Source organism: Neoarius graeffei, chromosome 7, assembly GCF_027579695.1.
Source record: "Neoarius graeffei isolate fNeoGra1 chromosome 7, fNeoGra1.pri, whole genome shotgun sequence".
NCBI lineage: Eukaryota > Metazoa > Chordata > Actinopteri > Siluriformes > Ariidae > Neoarius > Neoarius graeffei.
In genome coordinates, this window is record NC_083575.1 from 40,540,890 (window position 1) to 40,561,301 (window position 20,412).

The 20,412-nt window shown below is 43.7% G+C and overlaps 1 protein-coding gene across 2 annotated transcripts in view; it reads left to right on the plus strand.

The window, feature by feature from the left end:
* sdccag8 (SHH signaling and ciliogenesis regulator sdccag8) overlaps positions 1-20,412 on the plus strand; it is a 212,745-nt gene that overhangs the window by 43,076 nt on the left and 149,257 nt on the right. For both annotated transcript variants that reach the window (XM_060925633.1, XM_060925632.1), the window contains exons 5-9: positions 1,793-1,918; positions 2,692-2,781; positions 3,015-3,079; positions 3,185-3,376; positions 15,335-15,473. In XM_060925633.1, the coding sequence (XP_060781616.1) occupies positions 1,793-1,918; positions 2,692-2,781; positions 3,015-3,079; positions 3,185-3,376; positions 15,335-15,473 (612 nt within the window). The remainder of the gene's footprint in view (positions 1-1,792; positions 1,919-2,691; positions 2,782-3,014; positions 3,080-3,184; positions 3,377-15,334; positions 15,474-20,412) is intronic.

The window sequence follows — 20,412 nt, forward strand, 5'->3', positions numbered from 1 at the left end:
GATCCACAGTTACCGGAAATGTTTAGTTGCAGTTATTGCTGCACAAGGGGGTCACACCAGATACTGAAAGCAAAGGTTCACATACTTTTGCTACTCACAGATATGTAATATTGGATCATTTTCCTCAATAAATAAATGACCAAGTATAATATTTTTGTCTCATTTGTTTAACTCGGTTCTCTTTATCTACTTTTAGGAATTATGTGAAAATCTGATTGTTTTAGGTCATATTTATGCAGAAATATAGAAAATTCTAATGGGTTCACAAACTTTCAAGCACCACTGTAGTTACGATCGAATATCAAACTTGATGTTGCAAACAGTTGTCCACTGTTTGAAACATCTGTAGGTATTCACCCCCCAAAGTCAATACTTTGTAGAACCACATTTTGCTGCAATTATAGCTGCAAGTCTCTTGGGGTATGTCTCTATTAGCTTAGCACATCGAGCCACTGGGATTTTTGCCCATTCCTCAAGGCAAAACTGCTCCAACTCCTTCAAATTAGATGGGTTGCGTTGGTGTACAGCAATCTTCAAGTTATCCACAGATTCTCAACTGGATTGAGGTCTGGGCTTTGATTAGGCCATTCCGAGACATTTAAATGTTTCCCTTTAAACCACTCCAGTGTAGCTTTAGCAGTATGTTTAGGGTCATTGTCCTGCTGGAATATGAACCTTCGTCCCAGTCTCAAACCTCTGGCTGACTCAAACAGGTTTTCCTCCAGAATTGCCTTGTATTTAGTGCCATCCATCTTTCCTTCAGTCCTGACCAGCTTTCCTGTCCCTGAAAATGAAAAATATCCCCACAGCATAATGCTGCCACCACTATGCTTCACTGTAGGAATGGTGTTCTCAGGGTGTTGGGTTTGCGCCACACATGGCATTTCCCATGATGGCCAAAAAGATCAGTTTTAGTCTCATTTGACCAGAGAATCTTCTTCCATGTGTTTGGGGAGTCTGTCACATACTGTTGGGCAAATTCCAAACGTGATTTCTTAAGCAACTACTTTTTTCTGGCCACTCTGTCATAAAGCCCCACTCTGTGGAGTGTATGGCTTAAAGTGGTCCTATGGACAGATACTCCTATCACCACTGTGGATCTTTGCAGCTCCTTCAGTGTTATCTTTGGTGTCTTTGTTGCATCTCTGATTAATGCCCTCCTTGCCCGGTCTGTGGGTTTTGTTGGGCGGCCTTCTCTTGTCAGGTTTGTAGTGGTGCCATATTCTTTCCATTTTGCTATACTGGATTTAATGGTGCTCCCTGGGATATTCAAAGTTTGGGATATTTTTTATAACCCAACCCTGATCTATACTTCTCCACAACTTTGTCTCTGACCTGTTTGGAGGCTCCTTGGTTTTCATGTTGCTTGCTCAGTAGTGCTGCAGAGTCAGGGTCCTTCCAGAACAGGTTGATTTATACAGACATCATGTGACAGATCATGTGACACTTTCAATGCACACAGGTGGATCTTAATTAACTAATTATGTGACTTATGAAGTGAATTGGTTGGAGCAGCTCTTATTTAGGGGTTTCATACGAAACGGGGTGAATACCTATGCACACTCCAGATTTCTGTTTTTTTTTTTCATTTTAATTATTATTTGTGTCACAATAAAACAACAGTTTTCACCTTTAAAGTGGTAGGCATGTTGTGTGAACAAAATGGTGCTAACCCTCCAAAAATCCATTTTAATTCCAGCTTGTAATGCAACAAAACAGGACAAACACCAAGGGGGATGAATACTTTTGCCAGACACTGTATATTAGTAATGCATTTTTTTTCCCTCTAAAGGAAGAACTAGTTACACTGAAGCAGCGTGTCAGAGTAATGGTTGTAGAGAATGAAAAACTGCATGAGGAGCTCAAGGCAAAGATGGTAGAAGACACTCTGAAGGAATACACTATCCTGGATGGCACGGTATTTTACGTTTGGAAATTGTTTTGAGTAGGATAAAGTTGTTTCTGAAAATGAATGAATGCATGCATGAATGATAATGTATGATACTAGCCTGGGCCCGCCCATCCTAAGCGTGACGCAACACGAGGGCCTGTTGCGAGCTTAGTCTGGCCAGGCAAGCTATCTACAGCTCTTCCAAGCTCCCGAAAAATCAGGAACCAGTCAACTTTGAGCATCTCCAACGGCCCTGGGTAGAGGCGTGTTCAAGGCACTGACGTAGTAGAACTGCGACCGGAAGCCATAGATTGTTTACAGAATCTATGCCGGAAGCGCTTCATTCACGCTTCCGCATCTATTACGCATAGATGCTGTATTGAAAGCATTCAACGGGAAGTTCTAATTGAAAACGGAGCAAAGAGCAGCCCTGGAGGTATTTATTGAAAGGAAGGACGTTTTCGCCTTGCTCCCGACCGGCTTCGGTAAGAGTTTAATCTACCAGTTAGCCCCGTCGCGTCACATACGTCAGAGGAAAGAGTGATGTGATTGGTTTAAGCTTCGTCACAGCCTTTTCTGGCTTCGACCAGTAGCAAACTGAGGCATTTCAGGGAGGCGGGTCAACCACGGGCTCTGGGAAACGGTTGGGCTTAATATCTTGGCCAGACCAATAGCTCGGAGAGCTTTGAAGTCGCGTTAGCCAGGCTAGTATGATACAGGTACAGTAACTGAATGATCATGTTACAGCATTTGCACATATTTTGTTTACAGTTTCTTCTTCCCTACGTGATCATTTTTAGGTAAATGCTGAAACATCATCAACACCAGCAGCAAAACCAAAACAGGATTTCATTCAAAAAACAGAAGACAAGAAATGGGAAAAAGAGCTGGTATGTGGCTGATGCTGCTGTTAAATGATCAAGGCGATCCCCCCCCCCCCCCCCCCCCCCCCAAGAATTGTACCAATAAATTTCCTGTAAAAAATAAAACTATCACTGTATTTGAATGCTCTTTCTCACAGTCCTCGTGATATTAAACCTGTCATGTTTTTTGGGAAACTCGGTTTATATTTCTCTGTGTGCATGTTAATGTTTGTCTAACCCTCATACTCTTATTGTTTCAGGAGCAGTTAAAATGTTTGTACCAAGCACAGACTGAAACACTAGAAGCTCAGGTAGTTTCACTGAAGTAAGTGCTTTACTGATCTTGAGTCACTGATGATCATGTTAACTCCAAAATACATACTGTATGATTCCTCTTCAACCAAGAAGCAGCTCTGACTTGTGTGTTTAGGAAGGAATTGGTGAGTTTGCAGACAGAATGTGAGGACCTGAAGGAGCGTTTGAGGCATAAGGACGCGATGGCAAGCGTATCAGGGGCTGGTCAGCGTGTCGGAGGTTTGTGTCTGAAATGCGCCCAGCATGAGGCTGTACTGGCCGAAACACACTCCAACATTCACGTCCAGGCCATTGAGCGACTCACCAAGTGAGTGGGATGCTTTCGTTGTACATTTAGTACACATTTCCTTGCAAAAGTATTCAACCCCCTTAAAAGTCATTAGATATGTCTAGAGTACAAATGACACATAGATTGTTCCAGACAGTGTTTTTTTATTCCAAAACAAAATGCTCTTAAAGTAAATTTTCAAAGTCAAACTTCATTATTTGTCAGCAGATCCTTAAAAAGAACTATTAAAAACTGGAAAAAAAGTGCTGCTAGCGTAAGTATTCCAACCCCTACAGACTACTATTGGCTTTGCACGCTGCACACACTGGCAGTGATTTTCACCCGTTCTTCCTGGCAGATTTGCTCCACGTTCTTCACGTTGGTTGGATGTTGTTTATTGACTGCGATTTTTAAAACGTTGCCACAGATTCTCAGTTGAATTCTGATCTGGACTTTAACTTAGCCACTGTAGAACATTCACCTTTTTGTTTTGAAATATTCCTGCTTTTTTTATTTGGCTTTTTGTATTTAGGACCATTGTCCTGCGGAAAGGTGAGGTTCCTCCCAAGCTTTTTAGGTTTTTTTTCTTTAGCAATAGACCATTTAGCAGTATCCCTTTGTATGTTACTCGATTCATTTTCCCTTCAATTTTGACAAGAAGGATGGAAAGCGTCCCCTGGGGCCTGATGCATCCACCACTATGTTTCACTATAGGGATGGGGTTGACTGAGGTATGGCCGGTATTGCTGGGTTTCACGCGACGTCACATCCGTCTCATTAGTTACTCAAAACTTTAGCTGGTGGTCTACCAAAGTTCAGTTGACAAAACGTTTGTATGGAGAAGATACATTGCTTGCATGAAAAATGCCTTACACTTGCGTTGTTTTAAGTTGTTTGAATTGATCAAACTGTGAAACGGATAAAAGTTTCTTCAGGGTTCCCCGTGAACTAATAAAAAAGGGTGAACGAACACAGGATTTCACAAAAAGACGTCGAGAAAGGTGGCTTTTGAACCCCTCACTGAAATCGAAGGGAGCCGAATTGAAGCATGCTGGAGTTTGCAGTGATCACTTGGTGAAAGGTTTGTATCTCCCTCTCAGCTCTGACCTTAGTGTTTTCCAAGTACTTTTCTTGCTATGTGTCGTTATTTTACGGTACTTTTTTTTTTTAGTCACGAAGCACTAAAGTCCCCAGCTGTTTCTTTGTTTACTCCTCACAAAGTCCATACGCATGAAGGTCGTGACAAAATTCTTACCCAGCCGTAGAGTTACAATGCACCGTGATCACTTCTCCGTCCTGTTTAACTAAAATACAGGGTTTCTGATGATCTTTGTGAATGATTTACCTGAGAGATAAGAGCCAACACAAGTGAGAATCAAGCGAACTGTTGTTTATTTACACTTCAACTTGCAGCACTTCGTTGTAAAGACATGAACGAAAAGCTTAAAAAAAAACATACTTACACGGGCAAAAACAATACAGGATTCATTTGGCAGTGACTTGATACCGAGGTCCTTTACCCAGCCACATACAGAAAAGTTGTAAACCTCCATTCTCTTCCACGCTTTCATCTGTTTTGCGGTGTAGAAGGACGTCTGCAACACCAGATAGTTCGAGATGTCGGGGAACTCAACTGAAGGGTAGTTTTCGAGATCGTATGACAAATCCTTCTTTCCCAGACTGTAGGGGTCGATTCCATTGCACACAGCAATCTTCTGAATATCTCTAAAGCCAGCAGTGGCTTCTAGATTACGAGCGTACTCTGATAAGTTATCGCTAGTTGTTCGCACTACGGCAGCCGTTTAGACCACCAGCTATTTCACTTCCAGTAAAACCGCTAAAAAAAGTCACATGACTGAAACCCAGCAATTAGGACTGCACCACATCACACCACATCTTGCTCCCAATGCACCAGAAAAAAAAACATAATATCTTCACTGGGTCACTCTCGTGCTTTCATATGGGTCTTCTTGAGCAATGGTTTCTTTCTAATCATTCGCCCATACAGTCCCCAATTATACAGAGCTCTTGAAATGGTTGTCTGGTGTGTCTTCACGCTTCTCTTAGCCACTGTATTCCGAGTGACTTGGTCTCACTCCCTCCATCTCTCCACATCTGTCCATCTTGTTTTTGCGCTGAGTTTTGAGGCACGGCCTTGGCTATTGAGGTATTTCACCCACGTGACCAAGTCACGTGACGCAGCCATTTTGGACGGCACGCTTAAGTCCTTCAGTGCAAGGCGGTATGAGATGGTGGAGACCTTTGCACATTTTAACAAGAAAGTAAACTGTGATTTGTGTTAAATTGGATCTGTCTTTTATCACAAACACTGTACCCAGCCTTGGTATGGAGCCCTGTTTATTTATTTCTGTGTCCCGTTTCTTTCTAGCCTCTGTTATTGCATTTTATGTCTGATGTCTGCTACATGCAACCCTAGACAAATTAACACTGCCTTGTTTCACTGCTCAGATGGGTTAACAAACACTGACCCATTTACTTTTTGCTATATATTTTATCAAAATTGCGTTAACTGATAAACTAACCTGAAATGAAATGATCACTGCAAAGTCTGGAGTACTCTGTTGGCTCCCAATCCTGTCTCTTCACAGCTGCAATCCATTTGGCCCTCTTGTCTGGGTCAGTAGGAAACCAGCAGTGATGTGTCGGTCGCGAACGATCCGGTTCAAAGAGCCGGCTCTTTGAAGTGAACGACGGGAGCCGGCTCTTCGGTGGGAGCCGAGTTGGGGAGCCGAATTAGTTTTTTGTCCTTAGGTGCCTCAGAGAGAGAGACTTTCACAAAAAAAGTTGCTGTCCGATTGCGTCTTTGTGTTGTTTATTACCATTCAAAGGAAAAAAAGTAGCATGGTGTACGCCTACTTTTTTTGGTTGGGGGGGTTGATGTCATTCACAGCTGTGAAAATTGGTGTAATGCTTAAAGCTGTGGAGCGCAGGGGAGAGGAGTCTGTGAGGCACCTGAGGAGGGGAAAATCAGCTGTGTATTTTATATTGGTAATATAACACAGTTTTGCATTATGTTTGTGAGAAAATAATTTATTAATTGGTAAGTAAGTTTTATTTCTATAGCTAGAACATTGTTGCACTGCTATACTTTACAAAGCTTTACAATGGCTACAAAAACTACAACCCCGATTCCAAAAAAGTTGGGACAAAGTACAAATTGTAAATAAAAACGGAATGCAATGATGTGGAAGTTTCAAAATTCCATATTTTATTCAGAATAGAACATAGAGGACATATCAAATGTTTAAACTGAGAAAATGTATCATTTAAAGAGAAAAATTAGTTGATTTTAAATTTCATGACAACAACACATCTCAAAAAAGTTGGGACAAGGCACAGTTTACCACTGTGAGACATCCCCTTTTCTCTTTACAACAGTCTGTAAACGTCTGGGGACTGAGGAGACAAGTTGCTCAAGTTTAGGGATAGGAATGTTAACCCATTCTTGTCTAATGTAGGATTCTAGTTGCTCAACTGTCTTAGGTCTTTTTTGTCGTATCTTCCGTTTTATGATGCGCCAAATGTTTTGTATGGGTGAAAGATCTGGACTGCAGGCTGGCCAGTTCAGTACCCGGACCCTTCTTCTACGCAGCCATGATGCTGTAATTGATGCAGTATGTGGTTTGGCATTGTCATGTTGGAAAATGCAAGGTCTTCACTGAAAGAGATGTCGTCTGGATGGGAGCATATGTTGCTCTAGAACCTGGATATACCTTTCAGCATTGATGGTGTCTTTCCAGATGTGTAAGCTGTCCATGCCACACGCACTAATGCAACCCCATACCATCAGAGATGCAGGCTTCTGAACTGAGCACTGATAACAACTTGGGTCGTCCTTCTCCTCTTTAGTCCAAATGACACGGCGTCCCTGATTTCCATAAAGAACTTCAAATTTTGATTCATCTGACCACAGAACAGTTTTCCACTTTGCCACAGTCCATTTTAAATGAGCCTTGGCCCAGAGAAGACGTCTGCGCTTCTGGATCATGTTTAGATACGGCTTCTTCTTTGAACTATAGAGTTTTAGCTGGCAACGGCGGATGGCACGGTGAATTGTGTTCACAGATAATGTTGTCTGGAAATATTCCTGAGCCCATTTTGTGATTTCCAATACAGAAGCATGCCTGTATGCGATGCAGTGCCGTCTAAGGGCCCAAAGATCACGGGCACCCAGTATGGTTTTCCGGCCTTGACCCTTACGCACAGAGATTCTTCCAGATTCTCTGAATCTTTTGATGATATTATGCACTGTAGATGATGATATGTTCAAACTCTTTGCAATTTTACACTGTCGAACTCCTTTCTGATATTGCTCCACTATTTGTCGGTGCAGAATTAGGGGGATTGGTGATCCTCTTCCCATCTTTACTTCTGAGAGCCGCTGCCACTCCAAGATGCTCTTTTTATACCCAGTCATGTTAATGACCTATTGCCAATTGACCTAATGAGTTGCAATTTGGTCCTCCAGCTGTTCCCTTTTTGTACCTTTAACTTTTCCAGCCTCTTATTGCCCCTGTCCCAACTTTTTTGAGATGTGTTGCTGTCATGAAATTTCAAATGAGCCAATATTTGGCATGAAATTTCAAAATGTCTTACTTTCGACATTTGATATGTTGTCTATGTTCTATTGTGAATACAATATCAGTTTTTGAGATTTGTAAATTATTGCATTCCGTTTTTATTTACAATTTGTACTTTGTCCCAACTTTTTTGGAATTGGGGTTGTAAAAAATAAAATGGAAAACATCCTATTGATAAAATATAAATAATAATGTAATTAATTAACTAGTTAATTGCAGCAATTAAATCAAAAATAAAATCTCAGGAGTTGTTTGGGAGCCGAAAGAGCCGGCTCCTTATAGTAAGAACAGCCAAAAGAGCCGGCTCCCGATAAAGAGCCGAAATTCCCATCACTAGAAACCGGTAAAAGGAGCGTCCTGCACGCTATCCCTGTCTGTTGTGGCAGCCCACAGCACAACAAGCAAACACCATGGTTATTTATAGAGTGCTTACTGACAAATTAATCTATTCTAGGTGTCTGTAACACATTTTTTTTTCAAGCTGGTTCTCCCTCTCTGTCTGCAGCATTAGTATGTAGCTTGACGTTCAAAATGGCGGACACCGGGGCGTCACGTGACCCTGTGACGTCAGGTGAAATACCTCAATTTAGTGCTTGGGTGGTGTTGATCCAACAGTGTTTGCTAGGATGTCCAGCCTCTAGATATCATTTTACACGCTATTCCTAAGTTACGAAATTCTATCACCTTATCTTTAACTTCCTTAAAATGGCCTTAGTCTTTCACAGGTGAAAAGCCATTTATAAGTCTATTGTGTCTGTGTTTTTGATTTTCTTTTAAATACTTACCAGGGCTTTTCCCAGAAAAATGTATCAGAGTGGTGCTACTGATGTGGAGCCCAGCCCGTTAGATAGATAGATAGATAGATAGATAGATAGATAGATAGATAGATAGATAGATAGATAGATAGATAGATAGATAGATAGATAGATAGATAGATAGATAGATAGATAGATAGATAGATAGATAGATAGATAGATAGAGTCTTAAGATGGTAGGCCTAGAGATGCAGATTAACTTCATCCATCATTCAATTCAATATTAGTCAATCATATTTTCATAATAACTATAATAAGTCACTGGCAGATATGCAGTTTCGGTTTCAAGATCGCCTCCTGCCAGTACTGGCCAGCTGCTTCATCTGGGACACGATTATTTCTTTTGTACATCAGAATCACACTCCATAGCAACTGTCACTGAGCATAGTGTGCAACGGGAGACTGTACCTCATGTTGGTGTATGCTAATGCTATAGATGTAGTGTGCTATTTTTATTGCCCACCTGTGTCTGAACTGACAGCAGCAGTAAACACGCTCCAGTTTGCCACCTAATCATGAATGGATCTAGCATGAAACAGGTCCGTGCACATGTGACAACATCTTGGCTACTGATACTGAGTGTCTAGTGTACTTACTTGAAATGCTCAGTGATTTTCAGCAGCTTCGTAGTACGCCTCTTCGTTTTCCAATTCCAGGATGCCAGGAACAGAATTGAAGTCAAATCACGCAACAGCGCCATCTAGCAACCAGTGCCAAGAACGTGGTTTTATGTATGGTTGTGAATGGCAGTCAGTGCCCATGGTGAAACCCTTCATTTTCACTTCTGGGTTGAGTACCAGGATAGTCTAGACCTATATATTACAATATCTTCCTATTTCTATAGTTATTACTCATTTTCAGAGGGGAATAGGAGATATTTAGGTGCGGAAAGTACTCCGCATTGTTCAATTTATGGTATTGGGTTTGTTTTTTTTGTTTTTTTAGTGAGCAAGTGACAGTGTGGTGCTGCACCACATATCCATGCTTTGGGGAAAGCCCTGGCGACTGACTGTAATTGAGTTTGATGTTGGAAATTCACTGTAAGAGAACATGAGTTTACAATAAAAATACTGACAGGAAGAGGATATGTATTTACATATAAATTGTTATTTAGACAAATCTGATCAATTCCGGGGCTTGAATACTTTTGTAAGTCACTGTATATCAGTACAAGTTGTGTTTACATAGGAATAATTACTATAGACATGTCCTGTAGATTTAATAATTGTCAGTAGGTCTAAAGTTAATAGAAAGTTCATTAACAGCTGTTTGTATGGTTGATTATCTGTTGATTGTTTTTGATTCTTTTTAATCAGTTATTTAAGCTCACAGCAAGGTTAAAGGGAGAGCTGATATTGATTTTCTTTATGCAGTAGATCAGTTGATCTGTAGATTATGTGCCACAATGGAGCAGTCATTCAAATTAGGAGGCTTTGCAGTTTTCTGATTAGTGAACAAACAGAGGTGGGTTTCCTGATAACGTTGCCCTTTAGAGCTAAAGAGTGAGTTGAGAGACTCTCTTAAGCAACGTACTGTATGTTGTCTCTGTACGTGGTTTTCCCGAACTCACTCGTAAGAAGGAGTCTAAAGAGCAGCAGGACGAAGAGCTTCTTTGCAGTGTGCATCCCCAATACAGGCATTAGTAGTTATTGCTAAAGGCAATCGTACTGTCGTTGCTGAAGGCATTAATAGTTGCTAAATCCAGTCGATAAGGTCATATGGCATTTGTTTTTAACCAAAATCTAACAAAATATAAAGTGTTTAAAATAAGAGAATATAGGGGGTGTCGTGGCTCAGGTGGATAAGGCGCCATACCATAAATCCGGGGACCCGGGTTCGATTCCGACCCGAGGTCATTTCCCGATCCCTCCCCGTCTCTCTCTCCCGCTCATTTCCTGTCTCTACACTGTCCTATCCAATAAAGGTGAAAAAAAAAGCCCCAAAAATTATATCTAAAAAAAATAAGAGAATATATAGTATCATCTGGAAGCATTACATATATAATGTGGTAATTAATTAAACTATTTTACATTTTTGGGCAATATTTTTATTCCAAGCATGTTTATAATTAAATGAACAAACGTTCACACGAAAGAATGAGCAAATAATAAGCTAAATAATTAAGTAAATGAACAAACGTGCCCGCTCATTTCACTGTTACCCCCTGATCATGCAGTCAGGATTATTTCAGTTGCCAAGTGGGCAATGTTCTCCCTTATAAGTGCGCATGATGGGGAGAGAGAAAGCGAGAGGGGTTTTTATCTGTGTGTAATGTGTACCTAAGGAGGTTGTATTGACCTCCTTATATATAAATTGACCTCCTTATCTATCTATCTATCTATCTATCTATCTATCTATCTATCTATCTATCTATCTATCTATCTAATAAAATATAAAAGGGGACAGCATAATTGTTCTGGGAAATTTCAATGCTCGTGTTCGTAAGGATTGGGAATCTTGGCCATCCGTCATTGGAAAGCATGGAGTAGGTAAAATGAACTCTAATGGCTTGATGCTGTTGGGATTTTGTACCCGCTTCGAACTGTCAGTGATGGGAACCATGTTCCAACTCAAGAACCACTTTAAGAATACCTGGCAATATATGCGATCCAAACACTGGCACCAAATCGATCACATGCATGCCAAGAAAGAAGCCAAGAATTTTATCAACGTGACAAAGATCAATCCCACACCTGACTGCTTCACAGACCACAAGCTCCTTTTATGCAAATGTTCAATACTGGTCAAGAAGAAGAGGAAAGGGATGAGACCTCCACCAAGGTTAGACACAACAATGAATGCGGAGAGGAAAGAGAAATTGGAGAGGTTTCTGGATGAGAAACTCCAAGATTGTGAAGAATCTTGGGACAGTCTGAAAGAGGTGCTTCAAAGTGCAACCAAACATGTTTTTGGTAAGAAAAAGAAGATGAGTGAAGATTGGTTTGATGACTAAGATGAAGAGATTCAGATTCTCCTTCAAGACAAAAGACTCTGTGGTGACAGGAAAGTGCAGTGAAATGAGATCAGGAGACTTAAGAATAAATGGTTTCAGCAAAAGCAGACAAAGCAGAGAGGTATGCAAGGGAGAAAAACCTCAGAGAGTTCTATGCTATGATCAATGCCGTCTATGGCCCAAAGCCAAAAACCCTCAATCCAGTAAGAACAAAAAGCAGTGAGCTCCTCTCCTCTCCACATGACCTCAAGGAGAGATGAGTTGAACATTTTGACGAGCTTTTAAACCAACCTGCTGATGTTGATTTGAGCATACTGGATGAGCTGGGACAATGTCCATTTATTGAGGAGTTTGATGATCCCATTACCATGGAAGAGGTGACAACTGCTGTCAAGAACACCAAACTCAAGAAGAGCCCTGGTCTAGACAGTATAATTCCTGAGGTACTGTGCATGGTGGACAAACTCTATCATTCTTGTTCATTATCTTCAATCTGTTTTGGACATCAGTAAATCTGCCAGCAGACATGATTGATGCCATTATCTGCATTCTCTTTAAAAAGGGCGATCGCAGTCACTGTGGCAACTACCATGGCATATCTTTGCTCAGTGTGGTTGGCAAGGTATTCTCCAACATTGTGTTACAGCATCTTCAACGACTTGCAGAGCTAGTTTATCCTGAGTCTCAGTCTGGCTACAGAGAAGGTCAAAGCACATCTTTATCTTACGCCAAATTATGGAAAAGTGTAGAGAACAGCGTCAGAATCTGCACATTGCCTTTATTGACTTAACTAAGGCATTTGATTGCGTGAATCAAGAGCTCCTCTCCAAGATCCTGAGTAAGCTTGGATGCCCTCCCAAGTTTGTTCGTGTCATCAAGAAGCTCTGCTCTGGAGAGCATGCTAGATTGCATATTGATGGAGAACTGTCCAAGCCAATTGAATACAACAGTGGTGTCAAGCAGGGCTGTAAGCTTGCTCCAGATCTGTTTGGCATATATGCCGCCATCATGCTGTACCTTGCTTTTAAGAACATAGGTCCTCAGTTCAGCATCAAGATCAGTTTCAGATATGACGGTGACTTATTTGGCCTGCAACACCTGAAATCCAAGACCAAGACACTCACCAGTTACATATGAGAAGCCCATTACACGGACGACATTGCAATATTTACCAATGATGGCACAGCTCTACAGCTTTTGTTGTCTGCCTACAGCAATTTGTCAAAGAAAATGGGCCTCCGGATAAACATCAAGAAGACAGAAACCATGAGTGTAGGTGAACAGGTTGATTTCTACAACGATGGACACAAGTTGAAGAGAGTAGACCGCTGCAAATATCTTGGTAGTTATGTCACCAAAGATTGCAAGTTAGACGCAGAAATTACTGCATGCATTCAGGTTGCGTTACGTGCATTGGGAATACTAAGGGACAGGGTTTTCAACTGTAGAGACCTGACCATTGCAACAAAACTCAAAGTATACAATCAGTGTGTCATCCCGCTAATGATGTACAGAAGTGAGTCCTGGACCATATGTCATCAGCACATCACGCTTCTCAGGACTGTCCAACAATGGCATTTGAGATCTATACTCGAAATCAAATTGGACCATTACATTACAAACAATGAAGTACTGAATCGTGCCAACACCACAGATATCGAGATCATTCTCATCCGGAACAGGCTTCGTTGGATGGGTCATGTATCACGCATGCCAGACAAGCAGCCGGCGAAGACACTTCTCTATGGTGTTCTGGAAGAGGGCTCCAGGAGAGTCGGTCGCCCTCTTCTGAGATGTAAAGACACTTTGAAGGGCATTCTAAAGCGTGGTGGTGTATTGGATTCGTGGAGTGATGCAGTGGTTGACAGACCAGCGTGTCGGGGCTAATTGCGTGCGTTAGCCACAAAATAGATGAGGACAGAAAGCTGTCTAATAAGGAGAAAAGGGAAAGATGACATGTGAAGAGAGGAAAAGAGAGACAAAACTAATTGATGCTTATTCTCTTTTATCCATATTTATTGTATGATGATCGTATCGGGGGCAGCACAGTGGTGTAGTGGTTAGCACTGTCACCTCCCAGCAAGAAGGTTCTGGGTTTAAGCCCAGCGGCCGGCGAGGGCCTTTCTGTATGGAGATTGCATGTTCTCCCCGTGTCTGCGTGGATTTCCTCCGGGTGCTCCGGTTTCCCCCACAGTCCAAAGACATGCGGGTTAGGTTAACTGGTGACTCTAAATTGAGCGTAGGTGTGAATGTGAGTGTGAATGGTTGTCTGTGTCTATGTGTCAGCCCTGTGATGACCTGGCGACTTGTCCAGGGTGTACCCCGCCTTTCGCCCGTAGTCAGCTGGGATAGGCTCCAGCTTGCCTGCAACCCTGTAGAAGGATAAGTGGCTACAGATAATGGATGGATGAATGTCCGTATCGGGCTTGAAGCATTGTTGTTTTTATATATATATATATATATATATATATATATATATATATATATATATATGTTTATATATATAAAGATCAATTCAACCTCCTTCGGTATACACTACACACAGATATCCACACACCCCCCCCCCCCGCGCATGTGTGCGCACACACACAATGTTAGAGGTGCAGAAATGTGTCTCATTTATGACACTAAATTAGTGAATCACTCACCTAATGGAGTTAAATTTGATTAAAATATGGCAATATCAGTGTGACATTCCGATATCCATGTCATTCCATAACACATTGAAAAATATTCATAATGTTTTGCGTATATTTATTTAATAATTAACTGGATACACTTGAACCAGGGCGGCACGGTGGTGTAGTGGTTAGCGCTGTCGCCTCACAGCAAGACGGTCCGGGTTCGAGCCCCGTGGCCGGCGAGGGCCTTTCTGTGCGGAGTTTGCATGTTCTCCCCGTGTCCGCGTGGGTTTCCTCCGGGTGCTCCGGTTTCCCCCACGGTCCAAAGACATGCAGGTTAGGTTAACTGGTGACTCTAAATTGAGCGTAGGTGTGAATGTGAGTGTGAATGGTTGTCTGTGTCTATGTGTCAGCCCTGTGATGACCTGGCGACTTGTCCAGGGTGTACCCTGCCTTTCGCCCGTAGTCAGCTGGGATAGGCTCCAGCTTGCCTGCGACCCTGTAGAATAGGATAAAGCGACCAGAGATAATGAGATGAGATGAGATACTTGAACCAGAAAGTGAAGAAAAATAATTAAAAGAAAATTAATTTAACGCGGGCAGCAGATTCAACACCTGTTTCCCCCACTGACTGTGAGCATCCCTCCGCGGCGCATGCGCAGCGTATTCGGCTGTGACCGAGTCGCTCTTTGTTTTGAACGAGTGGTCCGGGTCTCTCGTAAATTTCGAGCAAACTAAAGGACTACCTGGGCTACGATGTTGTTCGGGAAAACCACATTAGCTTGACGATGGCTCTTACGAGGTAATTTAAGACTCTCTTGGCCTTAAGAGGCTTTCGGGAAACCCACCCCAGATTGTGTTCATGTTGTTTTCATGAGACTGACCTGTTGATCCAGATGTTAGTTTTTAACTTACTTGAAATTCCTCAGGGACTAAAATTGTTGTTATTATTTATTTATTTATTTATTTTTGTTGGGTCTGTGTGTGTTTGTGTATGCTTGCGGTAGAGAGCGAGACGAGCTGATGACGGCACTGTGCTCTCTGAGGGCAAGTCAGAGCGAGGCACAGCAGAGGGAGTGGGCTGCCTATCATCAGGTCAAACAGGCTGTGGAGATGGCAGAGGAGGCTAACCTGGAGAAGACCAAGGTGAGAACACACACATCCGTGTCAGCAGTCAGTGTTTCAGTAGGGATGTGTGCATACAGTGCATCTATTATGAAAGAATAGGAACGCCTAAAATGAGCAGCTAAATTCTAAAAACGGACCAAAAAAACAGCGAAAATATTGGGTTTTGGACCAAATTGATTATTTTTTTCTGGCAGTAATATACTCTGACTTCTCTGCTTTAGGAAAATCTAAGTATATTTTATCAAAGTGACATGGAAATGTTGCTTTATAACCTTTCTTTGGCTGGCTGCCTCCAAAGAACACGTCTGGGAAGGAGCCAGTTTAACAAACGCAGAACTAAAAACAGTCAGTCTACCTAAAGATGTCTAAAACCTTGCGACCTTAACATGCTTTTCTCACACAGTGACAATCACGCATTGATCAAGTTGTTGGAAAGCTACATTCCATAGCAACACAGACAAATGATTAATCAGTTTCTAATCAGCCAGTACCGTTGTAAACATATAATTCTTTGGTAATGGTTTTAAAATGTAAAATGTTATAATTTGTGGACTTGAATTATAGCAGATTAAATAAAATGGAATTGAAATGAATAAATAGCAGTTGCTTTTAGACTAATCAGGGGTGGGTTTTCCAAAAGCCTCTTAATGCTAAGAGCCTCTTAACTAGGAGAGAGAGTGTTCATTGTGCTGTTCGCTCTACCATTTAACAATGCTCTTTGTGCTGCGATGTGTTTGGGAAACTTGGCACAGTGTGGTAGTGTCTCAGTGGAATCAGAATTAAATCTTTAAATGCAATTTGCTCTCTTCAGTTTTGGGGAAATTTAAAGTGTTATAATTTTTATACTGAATGGACAAATATTTGCAGTTGTGTGAAAGCCAGGATTGAAAGAAGAACATCGATTAAGAGATTTAAACACAAGTGTGTGTGTGTGTGTGTGTGTGTGTGTGTGTGTGTGTAAACATCTGCAATGCAGTTGTGCAGAAATTAAGGAAATTAAGACAAAAGAATTTTCCATGTCCCAAAAGCCAGTTTTGTCAGCCAGGGATCAGTACGCCAGCGCCTCCGCCTTTGGCTGCCACCCAATCCACAGTGCACCAGACCCTTACGGCACCTCCTGCGGGTGGTGGGTCCACAGGAGAGTGGTTCCATGTTGCTCATTCGGGCTGGGCCCCACGGACATAGGCGTTCGCTGATGAACCCCTCCCCCAGGCCTGGCTCCAGGGTGGGGCCTCGGTATCCCTGGTCTGGGCGAGGGTACTTGGATATCCATTTTTCCTTTCATAAGGGTCATTTTGAACCACTCCTTGTCCGACTTCTCATCTAGGACTTGTTTGCCTTGGGAGACCCTACCAGGGGCAAAAGCCCTGAATAGCTCCTAGAATCCCTGAGGCACTCAAACCCCCTCCACCACATTAAGGTGGTGATTCAAGAAGGGGGTAGTTCAGAGTACCCAACCTTCTTGGAGTCCTTGAGTGAGGTGCTAGACAGTGCACCACGAGGGGACTCCATTGTTTTACTGGGGGACTTCAATGCTCACGTGGGCAATGACGGTGAGACCTGGAGGGGTGTGATTGGGAGGAACGGCCTGCCCGATCTGAACCCGAGTGGTGTTCAGTTGTTGGACTTCTGTGCCATGCACGGTTTGGCCATAACGAACACCATGTTCAAGCATAAGGGTGTCCATAAGTGCATGTGGCATGAGGACACCCTAGGCCGTAGATCGATGATTGACTTTGTAGTCGTTTCGTCTGATCTACAACCATATGTCTTGGACATTCGGGTGAAGAGAGGAGCAGAGCTGTCAACTGATCACTACCTGGTGGTGAGCTGGATCAGATAGCGGAGGAGGAGGCTGGACAGACCTGGCAGGCCCAAACGTGTAGTGAGGATATGCTGGGAACGTCTGGCGGAGGCTCCCGTCCGTCGGATCTTCAACTGCCACATCCGGCAGAGCTTCAACGGCATATCTGGGGAGGATGGGGACATTGAGTCCGAGTGGACCATGTTCCACACCTCCATTGCTGAGACGGCCATGCAGAGCTGCGGCTGCAAGGTTGTTGGTGCCGGTTGTGGTGGTAATCCTTGAACCCGGTGGTGGACACCTGCGGTGAGGGGAGCCATCAAGCTGAAGAAGGAGTCCTTTCGGGCTCAGTTAGCCTATGTGTCTCCAGAGGCAGCTAACAGATACCGACGGGCCAAGCGGAATGCGGCTCTGGCGGTCACTGAAGCAAAAACTCAGGTGTGGGAGGAGTTCAGTGAGGCCATGGAAAGTGACTTTTGGTTGGCCTCAAAGAGATTCTGGCAAACCGTCCGGCGCCTCAGGAAGGGGAAGCAGTGCTCTGTCCCTACTGTTTACAGCAAGGATGGAGTGCTGTTGACCTCAACTGGGGACATCGTCTGATGGTGGAAGGAATACTTTGAGGATCTCCTCAATCTCACCTTCATGTTGTCCGAGGAGGACGGAGAGTCTGAGGGTGCTTGGGAGGACTCACCCATCACAGGGGCTGAGGTTGCTGAGGTGGTTAAAAAGCTCCTCGGTGGCCGGGCTCCGGAGGTGGGTGAGATTCGTCCTGAGTTCCTGAAGGCACTGGATGTTGTTGGGCTGTCTTGGCTGACACGCCTCTTCAACATTGCTTGGAGGTTGGGGACAGTGCCTCTGGATTGGCAGACTGGGGTGGTCCCCCTTTTTAAAAAGGGGGACCGGAGAGTGTGTTCCAACTATAGGGGGATCACACTTCTCAGCCTCCCTGGGAAACCCTATGCTGGGGTGCTGGAGAGGAGAGTCTGGTCGATAGTCGAACCTCGGATTCAGGAGGAACAGTGCGGTTTTTGTCCTGGTCGTGGAACACTGGACCAGCTCTTTACCCTTGTAAGGGTACTGGAGGGTGCATGGGAGTTTGCCCAACTGGTCTACATGTGTTTTGTGGACCGGGAGAAGGCTTATGACTGTGTCCCTCATGGTGCCCTGTGGGGGGTGCTTTGGGAGTATGGGGTTCAGGGCCCACTACTGCGGGCCATTCGGATCCTGTATGACCGGAGCAGGAGTTTGGTTCGCATTGCCGGCAGTAAGTTGGACTTGTTCCCAGTGCATGTGGGACTCCGCTAGGGCTGCCTTTTGTCACCGGTTCTGTTCATAACTTTTATGGACAGAATTTCTAGGTGCAGCCAAGGGGTGGAGGGTGTCTGGTTTGGTGGCAGCAGGATCACGTCTCTGCTTTTTGCAGATGATGTGGTCCTGTTGGCTTCATCAATCTGTGACTTACAGCATGTGCTGGGATGGTTTGCAGCCGAGTGTGAAGCAACTGGGATGAGGATCAGCACCTCCAAGTCCATGGCCATGGCGCTCAGCCGGAAACGGGTGGAGTACCTATTCCAGGTCAGGGGGGAGTTACTACCTAAAGTGGAGGAGTTTAAGTATCTCTGGGTTTTGTTCACGAGTGAGGGTAAGGGGGAGCAGGAGTTGGACAGACGGATTGGGGCAGTGTCAGCAGTGATGCAGACGCTAAATCGGTCTGTTGTGGTAAAGAGAGAGCTGAGCCAAAAGGCAAAGCTCTCAATTTACTGGTCCATCTACATTCCCACTCTCACCTATGGTCACGAACTATGGGTAGTGACCGAAAGAATGAGATCGCGGGTACGAGCCATAGAAATGAGTTTTCTCTGCAGAGTGGCTGGGCTCTCCCTTAGAGACAGGGTGAGAAGCTTGGTCATTCGGGAGAGACTTGGAGTAGAACCACTGCTCCTCCACATCGAAAGGAGTCAGTTGAAGTGGTTCGGGCACCTTGTTAGGATGCCCCCTGGACCTCTCCCAAGGGAGGTTTTCTGGGCATGCCCCACCGGGAGGAGACCCCGGGACAGATCCAGGACACGCTGGAGGGATTACATGTCTTGGCTGGCCTGGGAACGCCTTGGTATTCCCCTGGAAGAGCTGGTGGAGGTGGCCGGGGAGAGGGAAGTCTGGGCTGCTCTGCTTAGGCTGCTACCCCCACGACCTGGATTCGGATAAGCGGTAGACAATAGATGGATGGATGGAAGACAAAATCATTTTTATCTTTACAGCTGAATCCAAATGTGCAGCTGTGTGCAGATACAAACCTGGTGAATATCAAGTACCTTCACACAACACCCAACATATTTCTGTCAGGGTGCAGGCACTTACAGATGCAGGTGCAGGGGAGAGCGGGTGCATCACAAACTGTAAACCAAATCCAAATCGAGGGACTGAATACGTAGTCTAGGTCGGGCAAGGGTTGGTCGATGTGCAGACAAAATGTCAAAGGGCAGGCGAGAAGTCGAGGTCGGGATAAACGTAAACAAAAATCAGAAACACTAGAAATCAGGCACTAATATAAAAAGGCTCGGTATGTACAGGGACACAGAACAATACTTCGCACTGAGGTGAGTGTTTGCAGGGCTTAAGTAGAGCCGTGATTAGGCAGATGATGAGGAACAGGTGTGCTTTGAATATTCAGGAGAGGCGGGGCGTGGTGGCATTTGGGAGATGTAGTCCGGAGCAGCTTTGTTTGGATACCACTCCAAATTTTGACTTTCAGCGCTGTTACTAACAATTTCTTTTTTCTAATCATGTTTTTAACATTTACTTCCAAGACTGTTATCTTTAAAGGAACAGTCCACCATACTTCCATAATGAAATATGCTCTTATCTGAATTGAGACGAGCTGCTCCGTACCTATCCGAGCTTTGCGCGACCTCCCAGTCAGTCAGACGCGCTGTCACTCCTGTTAGCAATGTAGCTAGGCTCAGCATGGCCAATGGTATTTTTTGGGGCTGTAGTTAGATGCGACCAAACTCTTCCACGTTTTTCCTGTTTACATAGGTTTATATGACCAGTGATATGAAACAAGTTCAGTTACACAAATTGAAACGTAGCGATTTTCTATGCTATGGAAAGTGCGCACTATAATGACAGGCGTACTAACACCTTCTGCGCGCT